The sequence below is a fragment of the Perognathus longimembris genome, chromosome 10 (genome assembly GCF_023159225.1).
Source record: "Perognathus longimembris pacificus isolate PPM17 chromosome 10, ASM2315922v1, whole genome shotgun sequence".
NCBI lineage: Eukaryota > Metazoa > Chordata > Mammalia > Rodentia > Heteromyidae > Perognathus > Perognathus longimembris.
The window spans coordinates 6361984-6383717 of NC_063170.1; the positions used below are offsets into that span (position 1 = coordinate 6361984).

Consider the following 21734-nt stretch of genomic DNA (forward strand, 5'->3'; position numbering starts at 1 on the left):
TCTAAAAGCAATTCCGCCAGGAGTCGGTGTGATGTTACCTTGATTTATAGCGCTCTTGGGCTCCGATTCGCTCTAACCCGGTAAGAGCAGGAAGCCAGGCTTGCTTCCCTGCTAAAATCCCATGCCACTGATGTGACTATCAGTGATGGAGAAAAAAGAGCCAGCCTCAGTATCCCTCCTTAAACAGACTCGCGAGAAGCCACTGGCAGCCTGCTGAAAATGATAGAATGACTTCTGTTCCCGTGTGTGTGTGTGTGTGTGTGTGTGTGTGTGTGTGTGTGTGTGTGTGTGTGTGTGTGTACTGAGACTTGAACTCAGTGTCTGGGCATTATCCCTTTGCTTTTTTGCTCAAGGCTGGTGCTCTACCACTTGAGCCACAGCTCCACATCTGGCGTTTTGGTGGTTAATGGGACATAAAAGCCTCACAGATTTTTCTGCCCAGGCTGGCTCTGAACTGCAATCAGATGTCAGCCTCCCAAGAGTAGTTTGGGCGACAGCCACTGGTACCTGGCTAGTTGCTACTTCTGAGCTAAAGTAATAGAGATTTGGGTTAAATTCTGATCACTTAATACAGTGAATGATATACATATACACATTGTATAGACACACTTTATATGTTACAGTAAACATGTACATATTATGTGCATACATGAACAAATGTGTAGGGGGCTGGGAATATGGCCTAGTGGTAGAGAGCTTGCCTTCCGTACATGAAGCCCTGGGTTTGACTCCTCGGTACCACATTCATAGAAAAAGCCAGAAGGGGCGCTGTGGCTCAAGTGGCAGAGTGCTAGCCTTGAGCAAAAAGAAGCCAAGGACAGTGCTCAGGCCCTGAGTTCAAGCCCCAGGACTGGCAAAAAATAAAAAAAAAACTTAACTTATGTGTAAACATATATTTAGCTACTCATTCTTCCACATAGAATTCTGCGGGCGTTTTTAAGGCAGTTGTGAGGTGTATGGAATCAATCGACTCCCATTAACCAGAGTGGCTGTGTCTCTGAGGGCCTCTAAAGGGGTACTTTGGGGGTCAACTCTGTGCCTTCCTTTGCCTTCCCTGAGCTACAGGACATCATGTGCGGCGGCTGCGCGTTACCTGTCTTTATCACCTTCCTCCCTCCACCTTCTGAATCGACATCGATGAGATCGGATCAGAAGCAGCCAGGACCTCTGCAGAGCGGAAGACCCCAGGGGCCGGATACAATTGCGGCCCAGTGCTTTGGCAGCTCTGTGGGGTCCCCACCCTGGATTCCTTCAGGAATTTTGGGTGTGTTCTGGATAAGGTTTGCTTTCTTGAGTTAAATGAGACCGGTGAGGGTTGTAGTTGGCTGGTGCGGGGGTGGGGCTGTCCCAGTGTACATCTTGCTGGTGGGGGGAAAACTGGAAGAATGAAGGAAGGGGAGACAGGGTTCAAAAAGAATTGTGCTCATTACCTGATTTGTGTAACTGTAACCCCTCTGTAGATCAACTCTACAGTAACAAACAATGAGACAAGATGGACAGTAGCAGGCATCTCTTGTTTCGAGAATTCTCTCTCTGTGAAATGTGGCTCTGCCAACCCAGGGGCTGAGGGCATTTAGGTGGTAAAGGGCATCTCATCAGTTCTTGCTCTGTCTCTACCGCCTCCTCAGCCTTGTACAGTCTCACTTTGACTCAGGCTACTCCTTGAAGAAAACGAGATGGAAGAAGGCGGCTCAAATTCACACAAGAACAGGTGAAAATCTCCTACCCCATTCATCCTGCCACCACCCCCCCCACCCGCCCCGTGAAGCCAGGGGAGGGGGTGATGTGCCATTCCATGCCCCACCTCTGATTCATTTCAAACTGGCTGCCTGGCAATGTGGTTGCAGAACATCCTCACATTTCAGCTCCATGTTCACTGGACGATGTTTTGTTTCAACCGATCAGCCCAGCATCCTTCCAATCAAAACAGTAACTCAGGCTAGGTTCAACACCTACCCCTGAGGAGCCTGCTGTTATTTTCAAATCAAGAAGCAGGAAGGACTTTTTGCTTCCCACCCCCCCTTTTACCCCTCCCCACTGCCCAGGGCACCTGGGTTGCAGGTGAAGCATTGCAGTATTGCAAAGCAACACACACACACACACACACAACACACACACACACTAGCTAGTTTCCATGACGATCCTCTCCTTTTCCCACTGGCATAGCCTATACTATAAGAGGCAAGTCTGATGCCCTGGCATTGTTTACTTAGCGAAGGCTCTCTTGAAGAAGCAATAAACTAGATAGGAAGGCATGATGGATGGTTCTTGCCTTCTAAGCAACTTAATTTTAACTAACAGCAGTGCTAAGCTCGTGAGAGAAAGAGAGCTTATCCCACTAAACAGACATTAACTGGGAATCTGTCTTCAGCTGGCTGTACATTTCTGGACTCTGAGAAAATTAGGGGAGTTTCTAGCACTCAAGGAGTTCAGGGTGGGAAGGAAGAAGAGGGGGATGGATAAAGTGGCTGGATACATCTCCTTCCTATTTTATGTTTTATTATTATCATTTCCTTTGTGTGTTGGTATTGAGCCTCGAATTCATGGTCTGGGTACTGTCTCGGAGCTTTTTGTAGTCAAGGCTAACACTCTGCCACTTGAACCATAGCTGCACTTCTGGCTCTTTGGCGGTTAACTGGAGATAATAGTCTCATGGACTTTCCTACCCGGGCTGACTTTGAACCTTGATCCTTAGCTCTCAGCCTTCTGGGTGAGCCACCATCACCTGTTCCTTCCTATTTAAAAAAACTGTATTTCCAGGCATGGAGTACAATGCTGAAAAACAGCTGGACCAGGTGGTCTTTCACCTTCCGGCGGCACAGTCAGCCAGGTGCACCATGGGTAATGCCTATGCTCTCAGCAGGCCAGGGGGACTGATATTCCATTATGCATCATAGCAAGACAAGGAGAGCAGAGTCAAGGGAAAGGGACAGGAGGAGCCCAGAGAACAGCAGCCAGCAAAGGAGCCCAACAGAGGAAGTCGAGTGGGATTCTACTAGCGGTGTCCAGATGGAGAGAGAGGACTTGACAGCAACGGATGTGTGCGTTTATTTGTGTCTGCAGGAAGAGAGAGGTTACACTCTGGCTTTCCTATGCAGAAGCAAGTGTCACTCATTGGGATGTAATGAGGCAAAGCGTGTCTCGATGTCGGCATGAGTACTCAGCTTATCGAGCTCCGCGCGTCACCCCTTGCTGGCCTCTGAGACCGCAGCTGGGCCGGCTGGTGTGAGGTCTGTGTGGGAAGCCCTCGTTTCTTCAGGCAGTTAGCAAGCTGCTTGATGACAGAGCTCTGCACGCCCGCGGCTCCCCACTCTCCCACCGGCATGGATTTCTTCCACGTTTGTCTCTTGCTAGAGAAAATCCAGGCCCAGGCACCTGCTCTCTGCTGCTCTGTCTCCTGGCCTAGTTGGGTGCCAAATCAATGGGGGATTCCTAGGGTGATGGGAAGACCGAGGGAGTCTGAGGTGTACAGGAAGATCTCAGACTCTTGCACAGCTAGGGCTACAGGCTTGAGCTAGCAGTGCCGGGATCATATCTCCCTCGTTCTGAATTCACAAAACCTTCCTACCTGTTGCCCTTAAACTACTTCAGGCACACCAAAATGTAATAAAACCCTGGTTCATTCTCGGGGTTCCATTGACAAGTATCTTCATAATGGTGATGATCTGAAGTTGGAGAGGATCTCTGGGACTGAATTAGGGTGAAAATTTAATTATGTCTGTTAAATTTGTGTGGGACCTAAGTCCCTTTAGCAATTTTTAAAACTTTTCCAATATTAAGGGTGATATATGGAAGGCACAACTTCAATAAAAGCTCATCTCACTGTAATGATAACGCTCCAGTTCATCTTCCATATACCTGCTACATCGCAGAGTTTGGGACATCTCCACGGCCTTCTTCATCTCTCTCTTCCAATTTCCCTCTCATCTGGTCCCATTCCTAGCCAAGGGAATGAGCTTAGACTTCCTCTAATCCCTTCCCAACCCTTCCCAGTTGGTTCTTAATGAAAGAGGGTTGACATCCCAGGAGATGTGGGAATCTTGGGTTATATTTCAGAGTCTCCGTGAAGCCAAGGAGACAAATGACTCCACGGTCTCTCTCATCTAAATCTTCCCAGAACTGGTGGATGAGTAAAAAAAAGCTCTGATCTGCTGAAGGATTCACAAAGATGCTATATTATCAAAGCCACATCTGTGGGGACTCCAGCACGGCCTGGCAGCTACTGTTGAAAATGACTCATGTCACCAGAAGGGCAATCAACGTGAACCAGAGGGCGCTCTCTGCCCAGACTGCCAACCACAACGTGGAGGAAGTGACAGAGATCAACTGGGAAGATGTGCCTGCCTTTAAAAACAGAAGGAGGAGCAAAACAAACACATGGCAATTATTATTTTAGGAGTAGTTTAAACAAACCGAACGAGCCAGGTACAGCCATGCTCAGGAGAGCACACCATCATTGCAAAACGCTGAGGAACGAAGGTCACACAACACCTAAAGGGCACTGGTGCTACAGGCAGGGGACAGCGATGCTGATTGCTCTGGGAGGAAGAGAGCAGGGCCAGCCTGGGACAGGGCCCAGGGCGGCGGAGGACACTGAAGAACGGCATCCAAGTGGAAACCACGGTAGAAAACAGTCATGGAAACGGCTCTGAACTGAGAAATGTCTTCCAGAGATGGTTCTGGTATTTGCTTGCAAGCTTTCTCCAAAAACCATCTGAAGAAACTCCTTGTCTGGTTTTTAAGTGAAACAATAATAATAATAAAAAAAGAAAGGTTAGAAGCTTGGCACAAAGGAAAGGTCAGCGAGAATAACATCAGCCATTTTCCAGCTGTGTCCTTTTCTTTCTTGATTTTGCCTGAAATTCTTCTTTACAGACAATGAAGCTGTGCCAACAAATTTAATAAGTACCTTGCTCTTTCCTTTTCTATTTTTAAGCCACAGGAAAATTATTTCCAGCACTTGAAGCTTGCAATCGTCCTTACGAATTGCCGAAACTAAGGACAGGCACATGAAGTCCGGTACAGTCGGAGGTAGGGGATAATTCAAATGGTCTTTCATAATCACCACAAGTGGGGCTGAAATTTTTGTTTGCAATTCATATTTCCAAAGGTCCTCTGTCCACACTGAACTCACAACACAGTATTTTAGTTTAATTTTTTTTCACCAGTCCTGGGACTTGAACTCAGGGCCTGGGCACCATCCCTGAGCTTCTTTTTGCTCAAGGCTAGCTCTCCACCTCTGTGGCTTGAAGTGGTAGAGCACTAGCCTTGAGCAAAAGAGCTCAGGGATGGCACCCAGGCCCTGAGTTCAAGCCCCATGACTGACCAAAAAAAAATTAAATTAAAAAAAGATTAAGGAAGGAATCCACTCAAATAAATTTAAGTGACATCATAAACAACATTTAAGTGGCATTTGCATGTCTTTCTTATCCCAGGTTTTTAGTATTGAGAAACATGTCTTCTTAAAACTAGCCATTAAAGCTGAACACGGGTGGCTCATGCCTGTAATCTTGGCTATCCAGGAGGCTGAGGTCTAAGGATGGCAGTTCAAAGTCAGCCTAGGCAGGAAAGTCTTTGAGACTCGTATCACCAATTAGCCACCCAAAACCTGGAAGTAGAGCTGTGGCTCAAATGGTAGAGTGTGCTAGCCTTGAGCAAAAAAGCTCTAGGACAGCACCCAGGTCCTGAGTTCAAGCCCCAGGAACATACACACACACACACACACACACACACACACACATACACACACACACACACACACACACACACACATGCGCACACCATTGAAAGCAGCTGAATGTAATGGCTGCTGTTCTCTCTCTGACATTCCAAATGTTTTACAATACTTTTTAAAAATCGTGTTTAAGTAGTTGTACAATGGGGTTTCAATTAAACATGTCGGTTTGTGAGTACCATGTTTCTTGGTGGATGCCAAATATTTTGTTGGAGTGAGGAGATGTTTCATTCACCTTTCTTCACTCAAAATTCTTAAGAGTAGTTAGGAAAGAAAGACCAGTCTGAACCTTTCATGGAGAATTTGGGAGGGGTTATAGCTTGAAGGATTGTCTTCCTCCGGCTTCACGCCTCAAAGCTCCAATTCCCATTAAAGACATTTAAAGCTGGGGACTGAGGGACAAAAGGTATGGGAGGGGGTCTAAGAGCGGAATGAGGTAAAAAAAAGATGGGAACCATTTTAAGATAGGGTACCAGAGAGCTGGTATTTTCCTCTTGTGAATACATTGGGAAGAAAGTTGCCTAGAAACCATTAAGAGAACTTTTGCCAAGTACCAAATCAGCTGACATTTTGACCTTGGACTCCCAACCTCCTCAAGTATAAAAACAACAACAACAAATTGTTTAAACCATCCATCCTATGGATTTTTTCGGGGGGTGGCAGGGGGGTTTGTGGCAGTCTGATCAGGAAGGAAAGAGAGCAGTAAGCCAAAAAAAAAAAATGTTCAAAGTAAAAGCTATTAAAACTAAAGTGTGAAAGAGGCTATACGAGCCCCCTTGAGTAGGAAGTTACCCAAGCCCCTCTCCCTCCGGGACACGAGGACAAACCCCCCATCCTGCCATGTATTGTCATCTGGACTTTGCAGTTATCTGAACTATGCAGCCTGCAAGCAGTCACCCAACCCCACCTTGAGGGGAACAAACAAAAGGCGCCAGCCCGTCCAAAAGGTCACTTCGACATTCCAAGAATCCTCGCACACATACAACTTGGCACGTATCCCTTACCAGCCCAAATTAGGATTCCTTAAAATGATTGGTAAATGTATGTGACTCAGTGTAAAATGATTGGCTGCCTGCGTGCAGACCACGATGTGTTACTTTAAATCTATTGGTTACAAATGCGCGGGCTTTACCCTAATGGATAGTAGAGTCCTATATAAGGTCACCCTCAGAAAAGCTCGGGGCTCTCAGTTGTTGACTGGTTTACGGTCATGCTGTGAGCCCGAGCTTGCTCGAATAAACCCTTTGCTTTTGCATGAGAACGTCTCTTGGTGTCCTCCATTCCGTGGATGCGCTTCTCGACCCTTTCAAGTGGAATGTAAACTAATTAAACCTCAGAATGGATGGACCACATCGATAAACCATTGGTGCCTTTAATAAAGGGGAGAGAAAAAAAAATCCAACAACATCAAGAACAAAAAGGAGTAGCATCTTTTACACCCAGAAGGGCATTTTGCTTTTGTTGGGACATATTGTTATTCTGCTGTATGCTAATGATCTCTTTCAAAAGTAGTACTGTCTAATTGATGGCTTCTAAAAATAGAAAATGCCCCCTTTAAGGTATGTCTGTGGATGAATGCAGATGTCTCTTAGGACCAATGATGAATCCGCTTCTTTCTTTTGCTAGTTCCAGGCTTTGAACTCCCAACCTTCTGCTTGCTCAGCTGCTGCTCTGCCACTTGAGCCTTACTTCTGGCTTGCTTTGTTTATTTATCTGTGGTTACTTGGAGATAAATGTCTCGTAGACTTCCTTACCCAGGTGAGCTTTTCACACCGTGATCCTCAGGTCTTAGCCTCCTAAGTAGCTAGGATTACAGGTGTGAGTCACCTGCACCCTGCTTCCAGGCTGGCTTTGTACTGAAAGTTTTTGAATCTCGCATGACTGCCTCGCTGGGAGCACAGGCCTGAGCTATAGGTTCCCCATTCTTTGTGGGCTTGTTGGTGGTAATGAGGTTCGAACTCAGGGCCTCATGCCTGCTTGTCCTACACTCACTCTACTACACGAAATGACATTCAAAGAACACTTCAAAGAAAGAAAATGCCACACATTTGAGCTATTATACCACAAAACTATGGGGCATGATCTTTTTATTCCCTTGATGTGTTTATTTTTAAGTATTATTATTTTTAAGTATTTTTTTTACACTAAATGCTACATGGTTTGACATTTGGGTTTTAAATTCCATTTTACAACTTTCATTAGGTTGAAAGAAAAAAATAACCTTACTGATTAATGAGAAATAGTTGCTGAATGTCATCCAGTACTCTCATTATTGAGATAATTATACAATATTTTTATAGAAACGTGATGCATTGTATAAATAACTCGTTACTATCTCCTGTCATGTGCAGGTGAGGTTAATGACTGAGATATGAATCATGCATTTCTTATTTTCATCTATGGTCTCTGCTTTCTATTTATTTATTGGCTGAAGAAAACACAGGGGAAAAAAAGAGAAAAGAAGAAGGCGAACTTATCAGTGAGCAATGCCGATGGCTGAATTTTGTAGTCACAGCCCTCCTCTCCATCTGGGGGGAGAATGGGGGTGGGGGAGGAGGGAAAAGCCCATTTCTGTGGATTCAACCAGCGATGGCTCGAAAATACTGGAAGAAACCTGCATTTGTACCGAACAGATACAGACATACATTTCCCCCTTTAGGGCATTATGCCCTAAAGAGTTTAACAACCATTCACGCGCCATTGATATTGTCGTAGGGATTATATGTAATCTGGAGATGATTTAAAGCATACTGGAGGATTTGCATGCATTATGTGTGACGGCTGTAGCATTGTATATGAAGGATTCATGCATCTGTTATTTTGCTGTTCACAGAAGAGCCTGTTCCCCTTGAGAATTTGGAGGTGTGTGTGTGTGTGTGTGTGTGTGTGTGTGTGTGTGTACTAGGATTGCAACTCCATGCTCCACACTCTCACTCAGCTCTTTTGCTCATAGATGGCATCCTACCCATTGAGTCATGCCTCCAGCCCAGCTTTGTGCTCAGATGAGGATCATATGTGCCTGTGAATACACTCGGAAAGCTTCGGATGGGAAGGGAGGAGACGAGGGTTGCGGCATCCTTACCGGGCAGGCTGCCGACCCTTTACACGCTGCTTGCCACCGATGCAGAGAGCTAGGCTTGAGAGGCAAGGCCACCTGTCTGTAACGAGAGAAGAGGCTGGGCGCCTCTCGTCAGGGAAGAAGACCCTCCCCACCGTCAGAGGGCTTGGAGCTCAGGAGAGGGCCGGTTCTGAATGCCAAGCTTGGGCTCCGGCTCTTCCTATCTGTGTATCATCACCTGGACCCCCAAGCCCTATCTTTGAGCCCCAGTCTCCTCATCTGTAAAACAGGAAAAATAATCGCTCCTTGTTTACAGGATGGCCATGCATCTATCCAAGCTAATGCACGTAGGCGCTCGGGGCCACTCCCGTTCCTCTGTCATTCAACAACCCACAGGTAGCAGCTCCCTTACATTTCATGAAATGACTAACCGGAGCCTGGCACTACCCTGGCAACACCACCCCCAAAGAGCTAACGGTTTAGTAATCAGACAGGCTGGTTGGGGATGGAGAAAAGCAAACACCAGCCTGTGTTTATTGTGTGTGCCGTGAGGAGCTTCTGTTGCCCGAAGCAGCACCACAAACCCCTCTGACAAGGCTGGGTAGCACAAGGCAGGAGCAGCACGCAGCTGCTCCCCCGCCTTCCCTAATAATAAGTCCAAGTCCTGACGCCCAGGACCTCAGGCTGCGACCCGAGTTCAAAGGCTCTGCAGATAGAGTTGAGATGAAGTCATACTGCACTGGGCTGGGACCCCACCCGACACGACTTGTATCCAGATAGAAAGGAGAATTTCAAAGACCGATGCACACATGGCCAACCCCACGTGCAATGTATGCAGAGATGGGGGTGATGTGTTCAGGTGCCGAACACCAAAGGCTGCCAGTCCTGGGGCTTGAATCCCGGGAGCAGGCCTTGTCCCTGAGCTTTTTGTATTCAGGATAGCACTCTACTACTTGAGTCACAGCTCCACTTAAAGATTTTTGAGTGGTTCATTGGAGATCAAGAGTCTCCTGGACTTTCCTTCCCCGGGCTGGCTTTGAACTCTGAGCCTCAGATCTCAGCCTCTTGAGTAGCTAGGATTACAGGCTGGAGCCACTGGTACCTGGCTCGGATCTTCATTTCCAGTGGAGAAAACCGACTAGAAGTCAAGAGCTGCTAATGGACTCTGGAAGGTGGTAGTGGAGGCATCGTCTACACTGTGTTCCTTTACCAGGATGCGACCTCTACTCCCGTGTTCTCCCATTCAAGCATAAGCTCCAGGGTACAGAGGATCGCTCACCTGCACTGAGGCTAGCTCTCTTATCTAGTCTAGACACTAGATCAGAATCTGCGAATCACATATCACCACAGGGGGAGGATGCTCAAAATGGTCCTCTGTGGCCTTCTTGCAAAAAAAGAAAAGAAAAGATGTATGAAGTGGTTTCTCCATCAAAGGCATGGCACGAAGAACACATCCAATCTCCAGAAGCAGCAGAATGCAGCTGAGTCTTTAAAAAGCATGGCCCAAAGTAGTCTGCATTACGGTCCCTGGCTGAGAAGGTAATACAGTTCTGTGATCTACTTGCAGCCAAGTGACCCGTGAGAAGGCAAACACTAGGAACGTATTCAGCGCTGGAGCTTGCAGAATCCCAGCCCGGAGCGCTGGGCCGTGAATGAAGCGAATCCTGCAATGGGTGTGGCCTCTCATAGAGAGGGAATCATTTCAGCTCTGATCCTAACAGGGGATGCTGTGTCAGGAGGGGGGCTTGCTTATCCCAGGCCTCAGGCCGCTGCTAGACCACATCCTCTGCTGTCTTTTGCTTGACGCCTTACAGAAAATTAGCCGACCACAAAGATGTACAGCATACCACACAATCCACGCCTCCGGCGTCCAATTCCGTGGTGTCTAGCACAGCCACAGAGCTGTGCTACTAATCACTGCTACTAATTTTAGGACGTGCTATCCTACCCCAAAGAAATCCCACACCTGGGGTAGCCCTTCCCCTTCCTCGCGATCTTCCATGCTGGAGAAAGCAGAAGCCACTTTCTCAGCAGCCCTCCTCCTTACCCGGCTCCTCCTGGCTCCGTGCCCGGGCCATTTGTACCCTTCTATGCCAAGCAGGAGGCTCGCGCTGGCTGCCAGCCTGTTCTACCAAACATTCCCTTCCCGACCCTCTGTGTCCACACTTTTGCCCTCGTTGTTCTACTGCAAGGGCTTTCCAAAGCGCCAACCAGCACCCCTGGGTGCAACCCAAAGGCTTCTCCTGAGGGTCACCTTCAGCCAACAGCAAGGACCCATCAGATGGTTTTTACGGTCTTCTCACAGTGCCTGTCCATGGACTTCCTTCCTTCCACCTGCTACGAGGCACGTGGTGGGGGAAGCCAGGCTCTGGACTCTTCTGCGCCCTATGGGGAAGAACTCACTGTTGCCAGCCTGGGCTGGAGGGTGAAACTGTGTAGGCATAACACCGGCTTTACCACGTTGGAGCTGGGGGGGCCTGGGGCAGCTCCCTCCTCTCTGTACCCCTCCATTCCCCACTTGTAGCCATCCCTCAGGGGCAGCATGTAGATGAAATGAGTTGCTTGAGGTGGAGGGCTTGGCAAAGGAACGTACGGGCATCGCGTGCGCTGATGGAATGAAGGAGCTCATTCTTTCGTTCCGGTGAGTTTATTTGCTGCTACTTTTTTCTTTTCAACCAATTCTATTCCATTAGACTTCCCTGGAGTTCAAATGTCCACCAAATTCAGTTAGAAGCGGGGTAGGGAGGGGGACGTTTGAGAATTTCAAGCCTCTCCAAAGCCTTATTTGTATCATCTGTAAGATGAGGAGAGTACTATCCAGGTCTTGGGGCGAAAGAAGTTAATACACAGAGTACTTAGAATAATGTGGGACGTAACACGGATTCCCTCGGAACGTTAGTAGTGGTCGTAGCTGTCCAGCTCCCTCTTGGCTCTCCTCCTTGTGCTGTGGGTTTTGAGCTGCACAGGGCCGTGCCTTAAAGGCTACCTTGGGATCCTGGCTGAGGAAGCCACCCACATTGCTTTGCCCGTCCATTGTACATGGGACACAACGTATCTTGACTACTTAGGGGAGGCTTGAAAGCTCCCACCCTCCCCCAGCTGGGCCTCAGACAGAGCATCCTCAGGTAGAGAAGGTCTACACAAGCTCACTGCCATCCACCGTAATGAAGTCCATGGCTACCTATCTTTCTCAGTTGGAGTCCAGGCATGTGTGTCAGAGGTGTGGCTTCACTCGCCCTAAACTTCTGGGTTTGGTGTGGGAATGGAAACTTGTGGCTACATTAGAACTGGCCGTTGTCTCTCCCTGGGATCGCCTTGTTTCCTAAGAGGCTGGTGCTCCACAATGATCTTCCTGTACCCCCTGGTTTCATTACGGAAGAGGGAAACAGCACACTCAGGATCCGTTCTTTTCCTTTCTTCCTTCTTTTAAGGCAACTGCTGTCGGTTTGGAGTTTGTGGTTATTTAGAATGACATATGTGTGTGTGTGTTTATTAGCAAGCTACAACTCACATCATGGAGAGAGTAAAGAAAAAGGCAGGCACAAGAAAGAGAGGAAGGACATTTGCATCAAGAAAGTGATTGCCTCTGGGCAATGACCTTCAGCGCACGGAGACAAAGAGAGATGCACAAGGAAGGGCATAATTAACATAATGGACTCAATGTCATCCCTGCCAGAGAATGCTAGCAGATACTGATCCCCCCCCCCCCCACCGCCTTCAAAAAGAAGGATGAGCTCATGTCACAGGCCGGAACGTTCTGCAATGACCACAACATTCTACCCTTGTCCTGTGTGAAGGGAAGTCACTAAGCCATAGGTGCCTTCTTAGCACATGGAAGGGGACTAGGGTCGTATTTCCAACTTAACGCATTGAAATTTCAGTAGCCACCTGTGATTAGTAGCATCCTCTTGGACAGTGAAGTCATAAACCTTTACGTAAATAATAACATAAAACGCCACATATATCTTTAGTAGGAGATGTTGAGGATTATTAACCGGAACGTGCATCGCTCGGGTACCACTGAGTGGCAGATGAGTGCGGGTGGTTGTAATTTGCCATGGGTAGAGGGCATCTTTGGGATGACCATACTCGGGGCCAAGGTGACCTTGGGAAATGGAGGAAATGAACGGTGCCCTCCCCCCCGCCCCCCTGCTTCTTGTGACTTCATTCTCCCGTCCCTTTCTTACAGTAGTTTCTTGAGAACCCCAACATCATCCCAACCATCTCTGCCTTTCCAGCTCATCCTTGAACCCATCGCTGAACATTCATTCCTTCTTCATAGCGTTCTCTCGCTTTCAAAATCCAGCTGCAGTTGGAACCAACACTCCACAATTGACGATCAACTGCACCTCTCAGTGTTTCATAAAATTTTAGCTTGCTCTCAGAACTCACGTGATAGCGCCGGGGTGGGGTTCAAGGGGCACAGTGCCTACTTGGCAGACAGGAGGTCCTTGGTTCAAGCTCCCTCCCCCTCCCCTAGGACTGCAAAAAACAAAGCGAAATCAGGAATTCAAGGGCAGGGGGCTGGGAATACGGCCTAGTGGCAAGAGCGCTTGCCTCGTCTACATGAAGCCCTGGGTTCGATTCCTCAGCACCACATATATAGAAAAGGGCCAGAAGTGGCGCTGTGTGCTTGTACCTGGATGCAATCCTGAGGCCATGATGTCCCTGCTCTGCTTAGTGTACTATATTTACAGTAAAGTCAAAGACAGATGGCAAAAAGGAAACCTTCTTAGCCCCTGATATTATTAAATCTTCTTGTTAGAGGACTTTAAGAGCTCCAGAATATTTTCTTTGAGCCCTGGTGGATTACCTATTCCATAAATGGAGTTATAGAGCCGCTTGGAAAAGCAATTCTGTGCAATCATTTACTGGAGGGGATGGGGGGAGATCATCAGAACCCTCCTTCTGAGGGTCCCGAGTAATAAGCTTGCTATCCTCTCCTCCTGCCAGGAGAGCTGCGTGGGTTTGATAAATAGCCCCATTTGGCCCAACTGCAGCTCTAAGCAGATGTCTGTAAATACCACAGGAAAGAGCCCTCAGGAAGAGCCTGTGAATGCTCGTGTTGGCAAGCAAGCAGTAACCGGCTGCCTCCCTTCCCAAAAAGAGCTGCCTGCTCCCAGAATCATCACGCCTCTGTTTTGCCGGGGACTGCGTTAACTAGCGTGGCTTCCTGAAACCCAGTAGTTCTTAGCGAGGGGGCTGAGTCTGTCCACTCAGGGGACACTGTGGACTGCCACTGCTGGAGTAGGCCGGTGCTGTGGCTTCTAGTCGCCGGGGGTCAACCCGATGTTGCAAATTCTCCCACCATGCACCTCACCCCCCACTCATGATGATCCGTACCAAAGCCGGGCGCTGGTAGCGCACACCTGTACGTCTAGCTCCTCAGGCCTCTGAGATCTAAAGGATCTGGGTGGGCATGGGACGTCCAGGAGACTTATCTCCGATTAACCATCAACAGCTGGACGTGGAGAGAGGCACTGCTCAAGGGGTAGAGCGCCAGCCATGAACAAAACGCGCTCCAGAGAGTGCAGCGCAGCGCCGAGTGGAGATGCAACCAAGTCCCAGAACCCTTGTGCACGAGGCTCGGGGCAGCCAGCGCGTGCCCGGGGCTGCGGAGGGCTGCCCGGCTCCTCTGGCTCAGCGCCCTTGGTGGGCTCAGTCCTGTGGCCAGCCCTGAGCAGGAGGTGAGTCCTCTGCCGCCCTCCTCACCACCCCCCCCCCGCCGTGGGGACCAGAGCTGCCCACCAGGAAGCTCCCCCTCCACGCTGCTGTTCCGTTCCTTAACTGGGCTGAGGTCTCTCTCCAACGCCAGGCTTCCATAATCACGCAGGACCCTGCCTAGCAACCCAGGCTTCTTTCCTGGTACATAACGCCCTTGGAGCCATGCCACGGTACCTCTTGATCCTGACCTTTAAGAAGCCTCTTAAGGTGGTTGGAGAAAACCCAAAGTCATGGAGACAGTTCTGTTCCCCTCCCTTTGCCTTTTGAGATTCTTTCTGCCTGCAATGCCTTGGATCCTGCTTTTTATTTTTATTTTTTTTAATCTTTTTGGCTCCTGCATATCCCAGCTTGAAGGACATTATTCCACAGAGTCTTCCTCTTTCTTCTTCTCTGTTCCAGTGGTACTAGGGCCTGGTGCTTGCCGATTGGGCACTTCACCACCTGAACCATGCCTGTAGCCTTCTGTGCTTCGGTTCCTTTTCGAGTGGGGTTTCATGCTTGGCCCCCGGCCAGCCTCGGTCGTCATATCCTGTGTGGACACCATCCACGTAGCTGGGATTATAGGCATGTGCCACCATAGCTACCTGGTTCTTCAAGATATGAGCGTGTTAAGGTTTTGCCAGGGCTAGCCTTGTGCTGAGATTCCACTCTCCCCACTTCCCAAACAGCTGTGACTACAGGTGTGAGTCACAACACCCAGCCAAGCCCACCTCCCTCAGAGTCACTCTCTGCAGCAGCTTCCGGCCCCAGAGCAGAATAATGTGGTTCTTTTTTTTTTTTTTTTTGGCCAGTCCTGGGCCTTGGACTCAGGGCCTGAGCACTGTCCCTGGCTTCTTCCCGCTCAAGGCTAGCACTCTGCCACTTGAGCCACAGCGCCGCTTCTGGCCGTTTTCTGTATATGTGGTGCTGGGGAATCAAACCTAGGGCCTCGTGTATCCGAGGCAGGCACTCTTGTCACTAGGCTATATCCCCAGCCCAATAATGTGGTTCTTGATGAATGAAAAATAATCTTACTTTCTTTTTCAGCATGTGAAGTACAGATATACATACGTACAGAACGTAAGCACACGTACACACACATAGATGGCAGATTCAAATTCAATCCTTACTTAAATGCTGCTAGATTTGTTGGGGTGCCCGAGGACACGGAGTTTAAGCAGAAGTTCTTTCTCTGAATCCTCATGAATGAGTTGATCTTAAGAGATGACGCCCAGCTCCCTCTCCCCATTGGCCACCGAGAACTCCATATAACCCAGCCCCCCCCCCCCCCCCGTTCAGTGGAGACGCCATTGCAAATAACATGGATAACTGACTCATTAAATTAAAAAGATTTTCATCTTGGCAATTACAGCAGAAAGCATATATTATTGCCTGATTAAACAAGAAATTGAATCATGGCGAGCACTAGCAATAGAAAAAAAAGAGACTGGAAGGAAGCAAGGAGAAATGTTAACCTCATTAGCTTTCTCTGAGATGTGGACATGCGTTTATTTTCCCTTAAGTTCTTCATTCGTTTAGGAATTTCCTGTAATGAGCATGTATTTATTTTCTATTTTATTTATTTGGGGGCTGGTGCTGGGGATCAAACTCAGAGCCTTGTTCTACTGGCTTTTCTTTTTAAGCTCACAGCTGGCACTCTATTACTTGAGCCATACCTCAAGTCTGACATTTTGCTGGTTTGTTGGAGACAGAGTCTTATAGATTTATCTGCTTGGGCTGACTTTGAACCAAGATCCTCAGATCTCACCCTCCTGACTAGCTAGGGTTACAGGTGTGAGCTACAGGTACCTGGCTGAACATAGATTGACTTATTTATTTAGCTATTTATGTGTGCCTGTTTTAGGGCTTGAACTCAGGATCTGGGCTCTGTCCCTGAGCTTTTATGCTCAAGGTTAGCACTCTACCACTTGAGCCACAACTTCACTTCTGGCTTTTTTTTGGTGATAAATTGGAGGTAAGAGTCTCATAGATTGTCCTGCCTGCCCTGGCTTTGAACCTGAATCCTCAGATCTTGGCCTCCTGAGTAGCTAGGATTACAAGCATGAACCACCAATGCTAGCTGTAGAGATTTATTTTATCACAAGCTTTGTATATGTGTGTGTATCTTTTTTTTTAATTTAGACAATATTAGATGGACATAGAGAGGTACAGTTGGAGTGTACAGATTACAGAAAACACTTTTGCGAGGTATTTATGGTTAGATAAAAAGACGTTGGGGTTATGTATGTGTTTAGAGAAGCTGTTCAATGTGGGCCAGCGCGGTCTGCCAGGCGCGCAGCCCTGGCTCCATGCCAAGCTCGCCCTATTCTGTCTCATAGAATCTAGTGATGGCTGCCATTTTAAAATACACTTGTGATGCCACAAAGTCCAGAAAACACCCGTATAAAAGGGCACCTCACCCGTGAAGAGGCAAAGACAAATGAGCCCAAACACATCCCACATACTGAAAAATACCTCCCAGGCACCTCCTGACCTAGGAAGACTTCCCGGCGAGACGTCGCGTGGAGCTCCGATGCATCCTCCGTCCAGTCTGACAGGAAGCCCCCCGACGCCCAGCCCTCCTTCTGTCTGCAGGGTTTTCTCAACCCTCCCCCAACCCCACATCCCACGTGACCCACTCCAAACAACTCAGGATTTTGCGCCTTTTAAAGGTGATTCTGGGGTGCTCCGTGTTCTCACAAGCCAGGAATGCGTTCAAATGCTAAAACTTGTGGCAGCTCCACAAACAAAGAGACTCACTCTAACACCAGACCCAACACCGCAGCAAGAATTACCATAGCCAACATGGCGGCCAACGACGTCTCCCAGGGGCTTAGCATGCACATCATTTCCACCCTGACCATCTCAGTCTCTCATCGACCCCCGAGGTGACCACAGGCACCATGCTGTACAGGGCTCAGGGCACCAACATGGTGGCAAGGTACACGGTTTGAGAACAGCTCTGACCTCCACTAAGGTGATCGCTCCATCCACAGCTCAATAGAGCCTGGGGCGAGGAGGACATGTTGAAAACAAACCAACCAAGAGAAAAATCATTTGACGACACAGCCAGAAGAGAGGGGGTGTTTGCGGAGGGACAGCCTCGCTCTTACCTCCTCCAGTGCCCATAAGGAGTCCACCACGGGCTTGATCTTCTTCTGGGTGTACAGTCCCAGGAGTTTGTCCACCACGCCTCGGATGAGGCCCGCTCGGCCCTGTTTGAAGAGCAGGTTCAGGAGGGAGAAGCCCGCGATGACTTTATTCTCTTCGTACAGCTTAATGGGGTTCACCTTCTCCACTTGCCACCACTGGAAGAGAGACGTGCCTGGTTACAAGAAAAGACGGCCCACTGCCGGGGGGGGGGGGACCCACTCTAGACCAACTCTAGAGGAGCCAAGCATTTGGTCCAGAGTGTTTAATCACAAAGCATTGGGGAGAATGATTAAGGAAGTGATTTGCACTATACCTGCAGTCTCTCAGTGAATGTTTGTAGAATTCCGATTACTGAGTCAACCATCGCTGCACAGTTGTGGCAGAGAGAATTCTAGAGCCAGGCGTTAGTGGCTCATGCCAGTAAAATCTTAGCTACTCGGGAAGCTGAGATCTGAAGGTTGTAGTTCAAAGCCAGCCTGGGCAGGAAAGTCCATGAGACTGGTATTGTCGAGAAACTCAGCAAAAAGCTGGAAATGGAGGTGTGGCTTCATGGGTAGAATGCCAGCCTTGAGTGAAAAAGCTCAGGGACAGTGCCTAGGCCCCGAGTTCAAACCCCAGCACTGGTGCATGTGCACATGCGCGTGCGCACACACACACACACACACACACACACACAGCTCTAGAGCTGAAAGGCTCTTAATGAGGTAATGAGTGAGTTAATGCATGCAAGGTGCACATGGTATCTGATGTGTGCCAGGCACGCTATCAACACAAACAATTTGTATTATCTTAATTTGAGCACTTGTGATTTAGTGCCTAAGTGCTCTAATTTGGTGTGAGACTGCTCCCGGATATTAGCCTCATCCGAGACCAGCATCCCTGTGACGGCCTAAAAGCAAATGACACAGCTGACAAGGAAATGCCAGCTCAGTGTCAGCTCCGCAGTGACACAGAGGATCGCTTAAGGCAGCTGAGTGAGAGATCCCGTTCCAAACACGCCTTTGCCAACTGGACATGAAAGTCTTCTGCTTCTGGAACCTTTCAGAGCACAGTCATCGCTCCTCTCCTTTGTCTTCTCTGCCCATTCACTGCCAGCCAGTCCAGGAGCAGTGATAGTGAGCCTCTGAGCCAGAATGCGCTCCAGATACAGAGAGCTCTGCTTGGGGCAGAGCGCCCGCCTTTTCACCCTGGCTGTCCTTCATGAATACCTTCACAGAGCCCCAGCTCACGCCATGATTTCATTAGTGTGGCATGTTGAGATTGTGTGTGAAAGGGAAAACTTCTCTCCTTATAGCTGTCCGTCACTCGGAACCAGCGTGGCTCCCCCGAGCTGGCTGTCAGCATCAGATTCACTGCAGGGAGCCTGTCTCCGGCCCAGGCTGCTGACAGCGGCCTTCAGAAGGTTCCACTCCTGCTCCTGCACAGCCTGTCAGCCCCAAGGCCCTCCCGTCAGGCTTCCAGGCCCCGATCAAAACTCCAGCGTCTGGGATTCGGGGGTTACGATTCGGGCAGTGAGTGTTACCACTTAGAGGGGAGCCGAGGAAAACCCCACAGTACCACCCGGGGAACGGGCAGATCTCCTTGCCCGCCCTTCCCATCCAGCTATTTCACCATCCCGTTTCTACCTTTGTAGGAGATTTGATGTAATACAGGGCTTCTATCATTGGGAATTGCTCGCTCATGAGCCTGTTAGAGCTACAAGGGTTCCAGATGCACCTGCCACGGTCACCATAATACCATGATGCAAGGCGCAAAGCCACACATGCTAGGCGCTCACAGCGAGTCTGTATGGTGAACACTGAGGGAGTGATCAACCTAGCCAGGTAGCATAGGCTGCACAGGAGACTAAAGAAGCAGCAATCCCCTGTAGATGGTGGGGTAGAGACAGAGGAGAGCCCGGGTGAGTTTAATGCTAGCATGGATTGCTCTAGATGGGAAGCTGTGTACGTGCATAGCGGGAGGAATGCCCAGAGGAAAGCCTTCTGGCTGGTGGGCAAAATAATCGCACATGCAGTTTAAAGCTGGGGGGGGGGGGTGTCTCCAGCTCTATTGCTAACTCACAAGCATGGGGGACACAGAAATCTCAAGTGCCTTCAGAGATCTGGCTGGAAAATAGCCAAAGGGAAAGGCTGGACACTTTCTAGAGCAAATGCGTTGATGCTAAGTGTGTGTGTGTGTGTGTGTGTGTGTGTGTGTGTGTGTGTGTAAATGTGCATTTGTGGGACTTGAACTCAAGGCCTAGATGCTGTCCCTTAGCTTTTTCACTCAAGGCTGATTGCTCTACCACTTGAGCCACAGCTCCACTACCAGCTTTTTGGTGGTTCTCTGGAGATAAGAGCCTCCTGGACTTTCTTGCTTGGGCTGGCTTCAAACTACAGTCCTCAGACCTCAGTCTTCTGAATGGCTAGAATTACCAGCAGGAGATACCAGCCCCCGGCTGATGCTAACTCGTTTTTTGATTGTTGAGAGAAATACCTACCTTCAAACAATCTCTGTTGAAATGACGATAAAACTGCTTCTTTTTTTTCTTTTCCTGGACAGCCCCCACCCCTCTGTGCTTTTTCTAGGTAGCAATATCCAAATGCCGGTCCTGCCATGCACCTGGGGCTGGGCAGGCTTTATGGAAAATGAATGATGCAAATGATAGACAACTGAGCCCTCTTTCGATGGAGCTGATGGTGTGCAGACCCCTGGTACTTACTGATTTTGCAAAGCTGAAGAAACTCTTGGTCTCTCCTGTTACCATGTTGGAGGAGCCTGCCAAGGAAAGATTCCCAAATCAAGCAATTGCTAATGAAAACTCAGTATCTCTCATTACCGTGCATGGGACAATGGCAGTTGTTTGGTGCAGAATTGGCAGGAGCTTAAAAACAAGCTTAATTGAGCCTTGGGAAAGGGAGGGGCTTTGTAATAGGGGATGGGGGGTTGATTACAATGCTAAGGTATCCCTGGCTCAAAGAGGAAGAGACATTTCTCATGGTGCCATTGTGATAATGTTAGAAAACCAGGTATGTGGCAAAAGGTGATTTAGGTCCACAATTTAATAGAATGACGAGTTTCAGAAATGTCTTCTTGGTTCTGGTCTTTGAGACTTGAGAATCCAAGTCCCATAGGAAGCCACTTTGTGGATCTGAATTTGATTGCTGGGCAAGCAAGACTCATTTATGCAAGTGGGCGGAGAAACTCGGGAGGGCAATATGGATGGATGGAGTGTGACTCGGGAGAAGGTAGATGAGGATAAAAATAGACTCAGAAGCTAAAGAAATGGTGTGACCACTGAGTCAGGTCCAAAGACCCTAAGTGGAGAGGGAGAAGAAAAAACCCATTCAAGACAAGAACCTGGGTTCTGTCAGTTGAAACAAACAACATTTAAATGGAGCTGGAGTTGGGAAAGAGTCTCTAAGATGCACAGAGAGAAAAGACACCTCTGTGAGTTTTCTGTGGTAGGTGAGACAAGGCAACAACACAGGAAACAATGCGGATGATTCATCGGTGACTCTCCAGTGACTGCCACAACTTTGCCCATGAAAGATTTGGGAGCAAGTTCTTCTCAGCAAATAGTTATTTAATGAACAAGGACAACAACAACAAAACAAAACATGTGCTTTATACTTGACTGTGTGGCCTGCATAAGTTGTCGCCGATTAGTGAATCACTATGTGGCCAATTAGCTCATCACTGTTCTGCTTCCGTAAACGGCAATTATGAGCCATGCCCCCATCAGCTTCTATTCCTGAGTCACTAGGTAATCAATGCAATGAATTAGATAATGGTGACATAAGCAAGTTGAAAGTTCACCCAAATGACGTCAGGGGTCCAAAAATAGAAATCCCGGTAATTGGTCAGTAAGGACAAATCAATTATCCATCCACATTTTGTTAGTCATATCCGACATCCGAACAATGTCCCCTGACTTCCTCGGTTCTCTTTTTCAATAATTAATGTATCCAGTCCCAAGGAAAAAGCACACGGTCAGGATAGAAACCATCAGACCATCCCGGCAATGAAATGTTTACCCAAGTCCGGCGAGCTCAACCCTTTTTCTGTTACAAAGATATGATGATGACAAAAAAAGATATTTATAGC

General features: G+C 48.4%; 1 protein-coding gene across 2 annotated transcripts in view; it reads right to left on the minus strand.

Annotated features, from left to right (window-relative positions):
• Vat1l (vesicle amine transport 1 like) overlaps positions 1 to 21734 on the minus strand; it is a 91606-nt gene that overhangs the window by 17142 nt on the left and 52730 nt on the right. For both annotated transcript variants that reach the window (XM_048355440.1, XM_048355439.1), the window contains exons 6-7: positions 20350 to 20405; positions 17609 to 17803 (exon numbers count right to left, since the gene is read on the minus strand). In XM_048355440.1, the coding sequence (XP_048211397.1) occupies positions 17609 to 17803; positions 20350 to 20405 (251 nt within the window). The remainder of the gene's footprint in view (positions 1 to 17608; positions 17804 to 20349; positions 20406 to 21734) is intronic.